This window comes from Phallusia mammillata, chromosome 3 (genome assembly GCF_965637545.1).
Source record: "Phallusia mammillata chromosome 3, kaPhaMamm4.hap1.1, whole genome shotgun sequence".
Classification (NCBI taxonomy): domain Eukaryota; kingdom Metazoa; phylum Chordata; class Ascidiacea; order Phlebobranchia; family Ascidiidae; genus Phallusia; species Phallusia mammillata.
In genome coordinates, this window is record NC_137254.1 from 19,452,541 (window position 1) to 19,465,689 (window position 13,149).

The 13,149-nt window shown below is 35.1% G+C and overlaps 1 protein-coding gene across 2 annotated transcripts; it reads left to right on the forward strand.

Annotated features, from left to right (window-relative positions):
• The first annotated feature begins 20 nt into the window (after positions 1-20).
• On the forward strand, positions 21-10,626 carry LOC145218044 (serine/threonine-protein phosphatase 2A catalytic subunit beta isoform-like). 2 transcript variants are annotated; one of them, XM_080085439.1, is made up of 8 exons: positions 21-187; positions 270-388; positions 7,550-7,759; positions 8,089-8,262; positions 8,340-8,429; positions 8,996-9,157; positions 9,421-9,539; positions 10,201-10,626. In XM_080085439.1, exons 2-8 carry the CDS (start codon positions 272-274, stop codon positions 10,271-10,273), a joined length of 945 nt encoding a protein of 314 aa, XP_079941565.1. In that variant the 5' UTR covers positions 21-187; positions 270-271; the 3' UTR covers positions 10,274-10,626. The 2 variants fall into 2 exon arrangements, with proteins under 2 accessions (XP_079941565.1, XP_079941564.1); XM_080085438.1 differs by having other exon boundaries at positions 185-388.
• Positions 10,627-13,149: the final 2,523 nt, after the last annotated feature.

The window sequence follows — 13,149 nt, forward strand, 5'->3', positions numbered from 1 at the left end:
AACATCATTTTTAGTGTTTCGCGCCAAATTCGTTCATTTTTTCTTGACAACGGTAACCCAGTACCTGCCGCTTTACATTAAGTGCTTACCCAAATTTTACTCGTTTCGCTTCACTTCTTCTTCCAGACTTGTCGCGCTTGACTGAAACCGAAATTAAGAAGCCTGAACAAAGTTTTCATTATTAAAGGTGGATTTAATCTGGATTTACGTTTCAAATTGCCTTTGTTTAAATTAATGGCCAAAATATAAAATCAAAATGTCGGTAACAGCCATGGATGAAAGTCCGTCCGGGCCCCAACCATCGAACAAAGATTTGGATGAATGGATTGAACAACTTTTTGAGTGTCGACAATTATCTGAAAGTCAAGTAAAAACAGTATGTGACAAGGTAACATGATTTGAAAAGGATTGTTGATTGTGTAACAATAATCTTTGTTTGAATCCAAGATTAGCTAAATCCCACAAATTTTGGACCGTACAAAATTTTAGTTTTAATTTACAGATTCTCATGTTATTAATCCCTTCGAGTTTAACAGCTATATTCTGTATTCACATTTTAAAAATTTGTTACATATTATATTCTGGAGTTTGGTAATTCTGCCAGAAGGGACACATATTGTTTTTGTCTATATTTTTCTTTCTTTTTTCCCTTTTTCTGTCTAACACTGGTTTGTTGTAAGCATTTGGTCAAGAAAAAGTGTTTCAAACATTTTCAAATTTGCACACATGTCACTATAGTTATTCAAATTTGCCCCCAAGTTGATACAGAATGACTCAGCAGATCACCCCCAGGCCCCCAAAACATAACATTTATTTTAAACCGGCTGTACTGATCTAAGTGTTTCATGTTTTGTTGTATGTAAGGTATTCTTAAAATTTTGTAACTTTTTATTGGATTGACAAATTGGATCATGTGCAACATCAGGGAAAGGAGGAGATGATTAATGGGTTAATGAGCCAGCTTCGTGTGACATGAAACAATGCCTCCACGCAAATACAAACGTTTTATCACATAACCCTTGCAGATGCTGTTTTTTTAAATATGTCTTTTAACAAAAAACAGGCGTAACAGTATCTTTATTGCAATAACCAACAAAATATCGCTCATTTCGAGGTGTGAAGTGTTTTGTTTAAATAATTTGTTTTTTGGCATTTAATGCGAATGATGTAAAGCAACGGATGAAAGTCGCTAAAGGTTAGCATGTGCATTTTTAGTTTTGGAGAAGGTTTAATACATAAGACATGATATAAACTTGATAACTGTATTTCGCTTCATTATATGTCATGCAAACTGTTGTTGCTTAACATTAAGGTCAATACAGTCAAGTGGGGTAAAAAAAAAACAATTTTTGGAAACTTTGTTGCCAAACTTTTATTTTAGGCAACAAAAGGTCAGTTTTTCTTCCCAATAAAGCTGACAATACTACTTTTATAGTTATGTGACAAGTTTTTGATTTTACTAAAAAACAAAAAAAATATTTGACAAAAACTGTTGTTCTTTTTTAACCCGATAAAGGTACAAAAAAAACAATGTCGGGGTAAAAAAAAACAAGTGGACATTAGGACCATTGGAAAAAAAAGATAAGACAGAAATTTCATTAATAACTCTGTTACAATAAATAAGCCAAAAAAAACACAAGCCACATAAAATTCTTAGTTTCCGAAATTTTGCAAACCAAACTTACAGCAGTTAGAAAACTGTTTGTAAATTAATAAAACACTTTCAAATTGGTGCTAAGACTTTCCATGGCTTTGTACCTTTATTGCACTGCATTTATTGCCTTTGATTTGGTCTTTTTTTTCATTCACTAGTCTTTTGTTGGTATGCAACTAGGTTTAAATATAGCTCACCCACTTGCTGACCGGTCATGTAACCTTATTGAAATAAAGTTTAATTTTCTACCCCAAACTGATTGAATTACCACATAATGATTTGATAACCTCTTTTTCTTACTTTGTAGCATTTTTCTTTAGGCCTGGACCCCAATTTGTACTTTTAGCCATGCAGGTATACGTTTTGGTAAAAAATCCTCCAAAACTGGGCCCCGAAAGCAATTTTATACAACTTTGGTTTAAGTACATGTTTTAGAGGCTTTCTTTTTTATTTTCTAAACTTCCAGGTGACAAATAAAAATGTTTGGGCCCAAAAAATTTTTGGGGTGTAAAAAATACATAGTTTGTTATTACCCCATTCCTATACATCCGTTTGGGGTAAAAACGAACAACAAGATATCTGAAAAAATTTAGAAGCTAGCCAAGTGGAGTCTTTTTTGTTTAATAGGTCATAGTTATGACACAACACAGAACAAAGGTCATTGACACCAAACTTGTAATAAAAAATCTGCAGGAAAGTTTCTAAAGGTTGTTGAAGACTTTTTAACATACAAATTTTACTACTGTTGTTTCAACCTGCAGAACATTGCCTAGAAACAAAATCTGGTTTATGGCTTATTTTTTGAATGGTTTATGGCTTATTTTTTAGGCAGAGAATAAATACATCCTATGAAAAAGAAAGCATTTAAAAAAAAATTTGGTTTAGCTGTGAGGGTATTGTTTTTTTTTTAACCCAACTTCAGCAAAAATTTTTTTTTTACCCTATTTGACTATATATATATTAGACAAAAGATACAACAAATGGTCATTGGACAGTCATTGTCAGCCTGACTGCTGCATGACGAGAGGTGAGAGAGGAACTTGTAGGCATAGGCGCCGAGTTTTACAAAAATGCAAGGTGGCGGATGAAAAATATGACGTCAAACTTTCCATAGAATGCAACGTTCGTCAAAATCAGAAAAAAACAATAAAATTGAACTAATTTTTGCTGGCAATTGGAACACGTTGTTGTAGCGTTTAATTGGTTTAGCAACGTTTAAAAAAAGTTAGTCAAGTTTTTGCTGCCTAACATAACCTCAGAAAACAATTTTACAACACATTTGCATTGTACACAACAATGGCCGACATTAACTGACAGACAATTGTGTGTTTGACGTCTTAAACAAGCATTAACCACAACAAGTTGCAGTTTCAAGCCACGTTTTGTGGCTAAATTGCCAGCACGCTTGTTAAAAGGCCAAATTGTTGCTAATATTCTTCAGACTTTACGATCACCGCCTACTCGGCGCCTATGCTTGTAGGTATGGCAAAACCCTGTAAGAACGATTTATGTCACAATCCTTCTCTGAAGGAGACGCATCTTGATTTCACTCAGTTTTTTTTGTCTTCTTTTTTCCGCCGAAGTTTGTCCATGCACTTTGGGCATGAAATCTTTGGTGGAATTGGATGAAACTTTCACAGATGGTAGATATAGTGATGTAGATGTGCCATCTGCTTTATTTGACTTAATAACCCCAGTATTTACCCCACTAGATCCCAAAGTGTAAAATGTTTTTGTATGTTGCTGCGCACCACAAACGAAAGATTTCTCTGGTGGAATAGTATAATATAGATAACAGAACATATGGTACTTGTGTTTGTGCATTACTTGATGGACGTTTTTGCACATGCCAGTCAGAGAGGTGTTAACAGCCTTATGACATCAGAAGCGTTAACGAATGTTGCTCCTCCAATGGTCAGAATTTTAAACATTTACCGATTTGGATACAATTTTACATGACTGTTTATTGGGTCATTGTGGTTTTATATTTTAAACTTTTGGGTTTTGAACCCCATTAGTTACCCCACCAACCCCCTCAAATAGGTGAGTTTTTTAAACGGTGTCGGAATTAAATAAAATTTGGCCAGATTGTAGAATATGTAATTTATAGGTGTCAATTGTTGTGTTTAATTCTGTAGCCCTCTAGTCCCTAAAAAGAGTGTATTGTTTAAACAATGTCCAAATTTGATGAAATTTGGACATCTTATAGGTGTGTGCTATTTATAGTTGTTGATTGTTATGTTCAACCCTGTCGCCCCAACATTTGCCCCCTAGCCCCCCAAAATGGGTCCATTTTTTGTGCAATGTCGGAATTGAATGAAATTCGGATAGCTTGCAGAGTGTGCCATTTATGGGTGTAGAATGTTGTGTTTCACCCTGTTTCCCCAACATTTACCCCACTAGCTCCCCGAAATTGTTGAATTTTTTAAACAATGTCTGAATTGAATGAAACAGCTTGAGAGTGTGCCATTTATAGGTGTTGATTGTTGTGTTCAACACTGTAGCCCTATCATTTACCCCACTACCCCCTACAATCATGTGCAATTCACCATTAATGGGAGCTGATTGTTGTGTTTTAACCTATTTTCTTACTATTTCACACTTTTTTCTCAGATAGACCATAAAATAGAAAAACCTTCAAAAATGCATGAATGGAATTAATTAAAATAGCATGCACAGTACCGATCACTGTGTTTGACGTTAGGATACCAAACTTTCTCATAGTTATCTTTTGAAATGCATTATTTACAACTTTGCATGTGTGGGGACCCATAAGTTTCTGCTTGCAGGAACAACCAAGGTTATAAAAGACAATGGATGAAATGGGACCCAATATAAAATAAGTGTAGAAAATATATTAAGGTTCCAAAATAGGTTATAGTTTATATGCAAGGGCAATATGTGCTAAGCCACCCTTCTAGTTTTAAAATCAGATCATTTTATTAGCATAATTCATTCCCATAAACACATGTGTGGGGACCCTTTCGTTTTTGCATGCAAAAACATTCATATGTGTAGATCTAAAGGTGTGTATAGTAAATCAGTAAATAGGACATAGAATATATAAAATGGAAATATATAGAAAAGCCACCTTTCTAGTTAGTCTTGGTTGTCTGTGGTCCAGCTAATTATGCAATATTGTATGTGGAAAAAAATTAAACAATGATACAGACTTAAAACGGCTTTTTTGAGACACTGTTTGATCTAGTACAGTGGTTCCCAACCTTACTTTTGAGCATCGTTTTTAACTGATCTTTCTGTTTTCTCCATCCTCTGACCACCTTTTCAGATACACTAAACTCTCTTTCTGCTCCCCTGTTTCCGTGTTCTTCTGCATAGTCCACTAGTTTTAACTTGAAGCCTGTTTCATAACTCTTTCTTTTGCCAGTACTCATTTTGAAGGCTTTTTGTTAGATGTACCAATTATCTGTAGATCTATTTAATTCAGATATAGTCCTAATACATTTTCTTAACGTTATAAAAAATATTTTACAAACTCTTCGCTCTTTTGTCTTCTTTTACGCGCCAGTGCATTTACTGTAATGGTGCACATGCAGAAGACAAAGTGGTTTGTTTGCGTAAGCAGTAATTACTGGTGCATGACTTGTGCAATTGGTTGTTTTTAGCATTGAACTGCATTGCATTGAAACCGCAAAACCATTTTTTCTCAACAAAGCGGGAAAATCCAACGCATGCTGAGCAGTCACATGTGCGTGTGCGCACATAAAACTGTCTCGCATTGGTATGTGCGTGCACGAGCGCATGCGACCTCTATTCGATAGAATCACAGTGGCAATAGCACATTTCCACTACAATTCTCGTCTATAACGCGCACCCTTATTTTTTATTGAAAATTAGTATGAAATTTTGCGCATTATACTCGAATAAATACGTTATATCCGCCCAATAAGCAGACCCCAGAAAATTAGGTCGAAAACGTAGGTTCTGAAAATCGGCTTATTAGCAATAACCGGAAACTTTCAATTTTGTTCCGACTTGGTGGCAATTTGCACTTATGTCTAGCGGATTGGTCGCACCTATATTTTTTTAAAAATATAAGGAAAAAATTGTGACCTATCTCTGAGTATGTACGGTAATTGTTGTGATCACTGGCATAAGACTTTGAAGACTTAATGGAGGCTTTACGCTTAACTGCTTTTTGACTGGCCAATTACCAACGATCTACCACTAAGTATTGCTGACATGCGGGTTTTTATAGCCCGCATAACCTTCAAGAATGTATGGAAAAATCTAGCATTGTCTAAATCACATGATATCGCACAAACAAAATTACGTCACAATTAGCTCAATCAAGTGACCTAGACTTGCACAGTAATTGGTAAACAAGTTCAAAGCTCTGTATTTTTTAATTTCTCAAAATTTCTTCGTACAACCACTTTCTGCATTGCTGCCTTAAATCGATTATTCAAGAACTTCCTTTTCTCAGCTCATATACAGCAATAATGCATAGCACAGAAAACCAGTAAGAGATTAATATTTTGACACAAATTCCCCCCTACAAACTACAAAATTCCCCTCTAGAGGGAAATTCCCCCCCCCCCCCCCCCCCCGGTTTGGAACCACTGATCTAGTAGATGATTGCCAAGCTTCTTTTACATGATAAAATTATTAGCTCTATTTTTACAAGACTATTGCGATAAACATTATACAAAGGCAGTTTATCTTGGTAGTTGACAAGTGTTACCGTATTTACTCGATTTTAAGACGCCTTTGTTTATAGGCTGCATGTTGAGGAATAATGTAAGCCACCCTCAGTTGTACGCTGCAGCTGGGATTTCAGATATTATTATTTCATAATACACTTTTCTATTGTTACATAGTATAACTATTTGCCTTTATCTGTTAGTTACTTTGATAATTGTCCCCAGCAGAATGTATATATCAACATATAATCTGTGCATGCATACAACTTTTGAACCCCAAATAAATTAAACTGTTAAAATGAGTGCAGAAATATTATCGGTATAAACTTAAAATGTAAACCGCCCACAATTGTAAGCCACACCTATGACAGGTAAAAAAGCAATATAAGCCGCAGTTTACAATCCAGTAAATACAGTACGTAACTTTAACGAACAAAAGCTTCTAACAAACTGCATTTCAGTTAAACCATGTTAATAGTCCTTAAATAGCTATTGTTGGCATGGTTACCATACTGCAGGTCAATAATACAGGTCAACATAAAAACATTGTGATACTTAGTCAAGAAATTTGAGTTGTGTCTTTGCCATAAGTTTTTTCTAACCTGTCAGGGTTTGTAATATTTTTCAGTTGGGCAATAATATGCTGGCTATAGCACCTTTTTTGAAATGCAGAAAATTAATTGTACCTAAAATGTACTAATAAATATAAACTTTTTTCTAGTGTGTCTTTCTTGATCTAAAAATGCCATTTCCAATTAGCATGCAGACATGTATGAAGACCATTTGTTTTGACATGCAAAATCAATACTGTTGTTAAATTAGGCATAAAGATCCCCTATTGAAAACACTATCTGTTGCATGTATATGTTGCAATTGGTTAACATGGTTATTTAATAGGCTGCAGAACACATAAATTTGTGAAATTACTGACGTAAACTGAAGGGCTTGATCTGGAACACAATGTTACATTGTATTTCAAATTGCTTACCAACAATGATTTCAATGGAGTAATGTCATGTATTTTAACAAATACAACTAGACACATACCGGAGCAAAAAGATTCATTGCTCTGGCTAACACATTTTAGTGCAAAAAAGGTTTGTCTTTTTTGACAGAGGGATTGTACCACACATGTGTTATCAAATATTGCCTTTTGACTGTAATGAACTATCCATGCTATTATTTCCCCATTGTGTGAACTGCTTGGTTAAAACACATTGCTTATTGACAGGCCAGGGAAATTTTGCAACGTGAGTCCAATGTTCAGGAAGTGAAATGTCCAGTTACTGTTTGTGGAGATGTCCATGGCCAATTTCATGACCTAATGGAGCTGTTTAGAATTGGAGGAAAATCACCAGATACCAACTATCTATTTATGGGTGATTATGTTGATCGAGGTTACTACTCTGTGGAGACTGTCTCACTTCTGGTTTCTTTAAAGGCAAGTGCTTGTTATTCTTAACATTGTGTAAAAAATATTTTAGTTTTCCTTGTGAAATTAGAAGCATGAACATATACATGTGAATTGCAATGAAATAAATATCACACGGAAAAAAATAAAATATGTATGGATCATGGTAGATGTTGAAGTAAACATTTTTAATGTCCATCAGACTTTTGTGCACGTATAATAGTGGTAAATGTTGCCTGCAAAAAGTGTTTTCGAATCTTTGCATAGCCACAGCTTGTAGCTTTACTGATAAAAGTCAACTACTTTTGTTTTGGTGTATTATATTTTTAACAATATATTTTTGAAAATAAAAATATTAGGTAAGGTTTCAACACAGAATTACAATACTGAGAGGAAATCATGAATCACGTCAGATCACTCAAGTGTATGGATTCTATGATGAGTGTCTTAGAAAGTATGGCAATGCTAATGTTTGGAAATACTTCACTGACTTATTTGACTACTTGCCATTGACTGCATTAGTTGACAGCCAGGTATGTTGTTAAGTTCTGAATCCTTTGTTGCAGTATCTTATGTCCTGGTAATTCATTTACTAATTATTTGTTGACAGATTTTCTGCTTGCATGGTGGTCTTTCTCCATCTATTGACACATTGGATCATATTCGAGCTTTGGACAGACTTCAGGAAGTTCCCCATGAGGTATTTGCATAATGTTCATTATAAACAGGTAGTTAAGTTTACTGTTTGAACTTCTGACAAATGGGAGTTAACCAGAGTTTAACAGTTTTGTATTGGTTCTGACATTTATTAATATCCTGGTGTCACTAAATAGTGAGTTATTATACATTCCTTTCCTGGTAACTACACCTATTGTTTTTGCCTCTTTCTTTTGCATTTGCACTGTTTGTTTCCTGTACCAGCACGTTATGACCCTGTTCAACCAATGATTTCAACAGGCCCTCATGTTGTCAATTTTTAAATGACTGCACTCAATAAATTACATTAAAGCAATTTGTAACTTTGCAACTAGGATTGTTGCACCTTCAGACAAACTCATTAGTTGTCTGTACATGGTGAAAACAACTGCCTAAGCAAACCTTTAAAATATGGTTGCTACAAAAAACAACCAACTTTTTAACAACTGGTGCTACAAATACCTGGTAGTGCATAAAGTTACATTTTTTTAGTGGTAAGTTTCACCCAAAAACATTTGCAATTTAAATATATATATTTTTTCCTATTCTTGAATTTGATGTGTATTTTAGGGTCCTATGTGTGACCTTCTGTGGTCAGATCCTGATGACAGAGGTGGTTGGGGAATTTCCCCACGTGGTGCGGGATATACATTTGGACAAGACATTTCAGAAACATTTAACCATCATAACAGTCTTACACTTATTTCTCGTGCTCATCAACTTGTTATGGAGGTAGGACAAATTAAGTCAAAGTTGTCAATTTTTTCTAAGGGTTTTATGACACTTTGTTGACACACAAAGATGTTCCAACTAAACCTAAAGACTTTGTTTTTGTATTCAATATTTTGTTGTTTATGGATACAATATTGGTAAAAGCTTCAGTCAATGCAATCTTTAACATTTGTTCTATTTACTCACAGTAACAAACATATGACACCTCAAATAACACATGATTGGTGGTTAGTAACTTAATGTGTTTTGGTTCATATGTTCAGGGATACAACTGGTGCCATGAAAGAAATGTGGTGACAATTTTCAGTGCCCCCAACTACTGTTATCGATGTGGAAACCAAGCTGCATTGATGGAATTAGATGACACCCTAAGATACTCCTTGTAAGTGTATTTTTTTGCTTACTGCAGCTTTATTGTTACAGACACCAAGTAAGATTCTCCTGATTAGACTGAAAACTTTGACAAGTCTGAAGTCGTCCACCGTTTTATTAGACATATATATATTTCGCCTAAGTAATAGGCGTCGTCAGTATCTAAAAACAAAACAGTGCTAAAAATGATAAATTAGCTGTTTTTTATCAGTAATGTTGGCACTAACCGGTGTAACAACAGAATTCTAACTTCAATAAAGACAACTTGTAGTTTTTGAAAAGACTTTTTGAATATCATCTTTACCAAATCAGTTAATGTTGTATAAGGAATTTTTCTGAACAACTAGAAATAGTTCATGCTGTGTATTTTACCTCAATCAACTATTTTGGTCATTTTCTGCAATTGGGGATTACTTAAAACTTAAAACAAAAACTGCACCAAAAACCAAAACTTTACTTTGATTCCTTCGGTATACAACTTGCACCTGAAACAAAAGATGTGTTTACAACGTTAAACTTCAGACTTGTTAAAAAAATAATGCAGAGATAAATTCAATGCTTTCAATCTTTTTGCCACACATAACACTTTTTATTAGTTGTCACTGGCCAAATATTTTTTTGCCACTAAAGAGACAATTTTTAGACGTGTAAAAGAGAAGTTGTTTTTACAGTCTTCAGTTTGACCCAGCTCCTCGACGTGGTGAACCTCATGTCACAAGACGTACACCAGATTACTTTCTATGAGATGTATTCCAGTCTTTGTCACTGTTGTCATCAATTTTGTATGAAACTTCACATAGATTTACTAATTCATGTAGTGTGCTGCTTGTATGTTACAGCATTAGCATACTTGAAATGGTATGGCAATTTCAAAAATCTGAACATCACATTCACGACCAATATGTTTTTTTAGCCAATTTTTGAGTAGTTTATCAGAATAATATCTTTTGTACTTTTACACATCAAAATTTAGGTGTATACAACTGAATTAAGGGGGTTTATACAAGCAAGTGATGATAACATATGGTTGATTCCAAGCAAGGATGATTTTATTACGTTTATGAACACTTGTGTGAATAAATGATAATCATTATGAAGGGAATTTGGATTTGTTAGAAAATTTAAATGACATACAGTTTTCATGAAAAGGCATTGGCATTTGACAAAAAATGTGTAAAAATTGAACACCCAACTCTGCAGTCAAAAACTTGATAAATTTCTGTAAATGTGACTAATAACTCAAAAAACGGCAGAACTCAAATTAAATGTGAAGCGACAATACTCTATCAAAAAAAACGTGAAAAAATTCTAATGAAGGAAAAAATATAGTTCAGGAAAAACGCAAAAAAAGATTCGGTTTCGGCCGAATCGCAACAAATTATTGACATTTCAGGGAATTCAGTGTTTAAATCTGCGTCAAGGAAAAATGTTAAAATGTACTTAAATGTTCGGAATTGAAGAAAAAATATATTTATTTTATGAAATTAATGTACCAACGGAGAAAGTTTCTAGTAGTTAGCTACAACCGCGTCTATACCATGAAACGTAAAGAGGTAAACTGGCGGCGCGCAGGTTACTGTTTCGTTTGTCACTAGTTGTCTAAAAATGAGCTTTAAATTTAGATAAGATGAACATAAATTCATAACTGGGATCAGCCCTGAAGCGTCTATGCAGACCAGCGATCACGGCACACCTTCAATGGGCCTGGCGTACTGTGCTTTAAATTTAGAAAGCCTATTCAATGGTACGTGGGAAGTTTCATTTGCTTTCACTGCTGACGAAAATGGTTTGCCAAGTGTACCTAATGTGCAAGGAACTAACTAACAACAAAAAGTCGATTGCCGTGAGGCATAAATTAAAAACGTTTTCAAATTTGAAAAGGTCTTTGTGGCTCCCAGTTTTTTTTTAAACTATGTGAATTGGTCCGAATGGTTCTTAGATTGGTAAAGGTTGGCGATCCCTGATATATGATTTCAAGGATAGCGAGAGTAGTGAGCTTAGCCTAATTAAGTCAACTAAACAGAAGCCTACGCAGAAAGAATTGACAAGGACCAGAGTATCGATCGTATCTAACGTTTTCTGGCTTCGCCGGCCGTGTGACTTTTGAATATTCTAAATTTATTCCGCAATAGAAGTGTTTGGGTCGTAAAAAACGCAACTGAAATAAATTTGTCAGGGATTGTGTAACATCAAATATGGCAACCCTAACCTAAGCCCCTGAGAGCAGACCATATAGCGCTATTTTAATTACAAACTTACACCCATATGGCCCTAAACGTGTGCATTTTCGAAAGAGTTCTAAAATAATACTTACCCCCAGGGAATGGAAACGTTTGATTTAAAACCGACTCAGTGGACAGAAACGTACAATTAAAAAAAAGTAAAACTGCGCGTCCCTTGTCGTTTGCTATTTTGTTTTGTTTTTAACCTGCCGAAACACACTGTCACGAAGATAGCGACCCCGCCTAATTGGGGCCTTATGGTGTGTTATTGGATCCTATTTTGATGCGCTGTTGACCGAGTCTTGTTCAGCGATCTTTTAGCTGTTTCCAAACCAATTTAAGCCATGTTTTCAGTTTTACCGCCCTTCTTTTAATTTTCCTCCGCCATAACAGCAGGAACATTTTTAGCAGCCATTTTAGCACCCAAGCAGTTGTCATTGTGATTTATTGCACATGAAAACAGGGTGAATTTAAAGAAAATAAAGTTAAAAAGTTAGTTTTGGCAAACATGGACTGTTGTAGTGAAAGCAATGTTAGAGGGCCACTAGCAAGGAAAAATTCGCCACCAATATTCCAAAAAGGACCTTAAAATGACACAACTGACATGGTTAAAGAAGAGCATGGGTCAAGTTTTAATAGGCATAGTGCTTGGACACCAAATCAATTAATTGCAACGGAATTGCCCATGCTTGAAATTGTTACTGAACAATTGTATTCAGTCACCACAGACCCCTTTTTGGTTGAAAAGCAAAGCAAACCACCTGCAGTCATACACAAATTGGGGCGCAGAAAGCAAAACGCTGTTTCGAAGCAAAATGCGTTGGTGAAAACTCTTTTATTCAAATGTAAAAAATGGCCTGTGCGGCACCAAAATGGTGCTAAATGGGCAGGTATTCATTTCAATTTGGGCATAGCCTAGGGTTGCCATACGTCAGGATTTTCCCTGACATGTCAGGGAATTTAGTGTTCAAATCTGCGTCAGGGAGAAATGTTAAAATGTACTTAAAAGTCAGGAATTTAAAAAGAAAAAAATATATACTATGAAATTAATGTACCAACGGAGAAAGTTTCTGATAGTTAGCTACAACCGCGTCTATGCCATGAAACGTAAAGAGGTAAACTGGCGGCGCGCAAGTTTGCGCACAAAGTTACTGTTTCGTTTTGCAGTGTGTGTGCGCGTAACAATACCTGTTTGTTACTAGTTGTCTAACAGTACGCGTTAAATACACAAAAAAAATCCGCGTCTCAAGAAAACACACAATTCGATGCTACGTGGGAACGTGGGAAATTTCATTTGCTTTAACTGTGTACCTTATATGCAAGGCACCAACTAACAACGAAAAGTCGAATGTCGTGAGACATAAAAACATTTTTTCAGTGGCATTTTATTTCAAATTT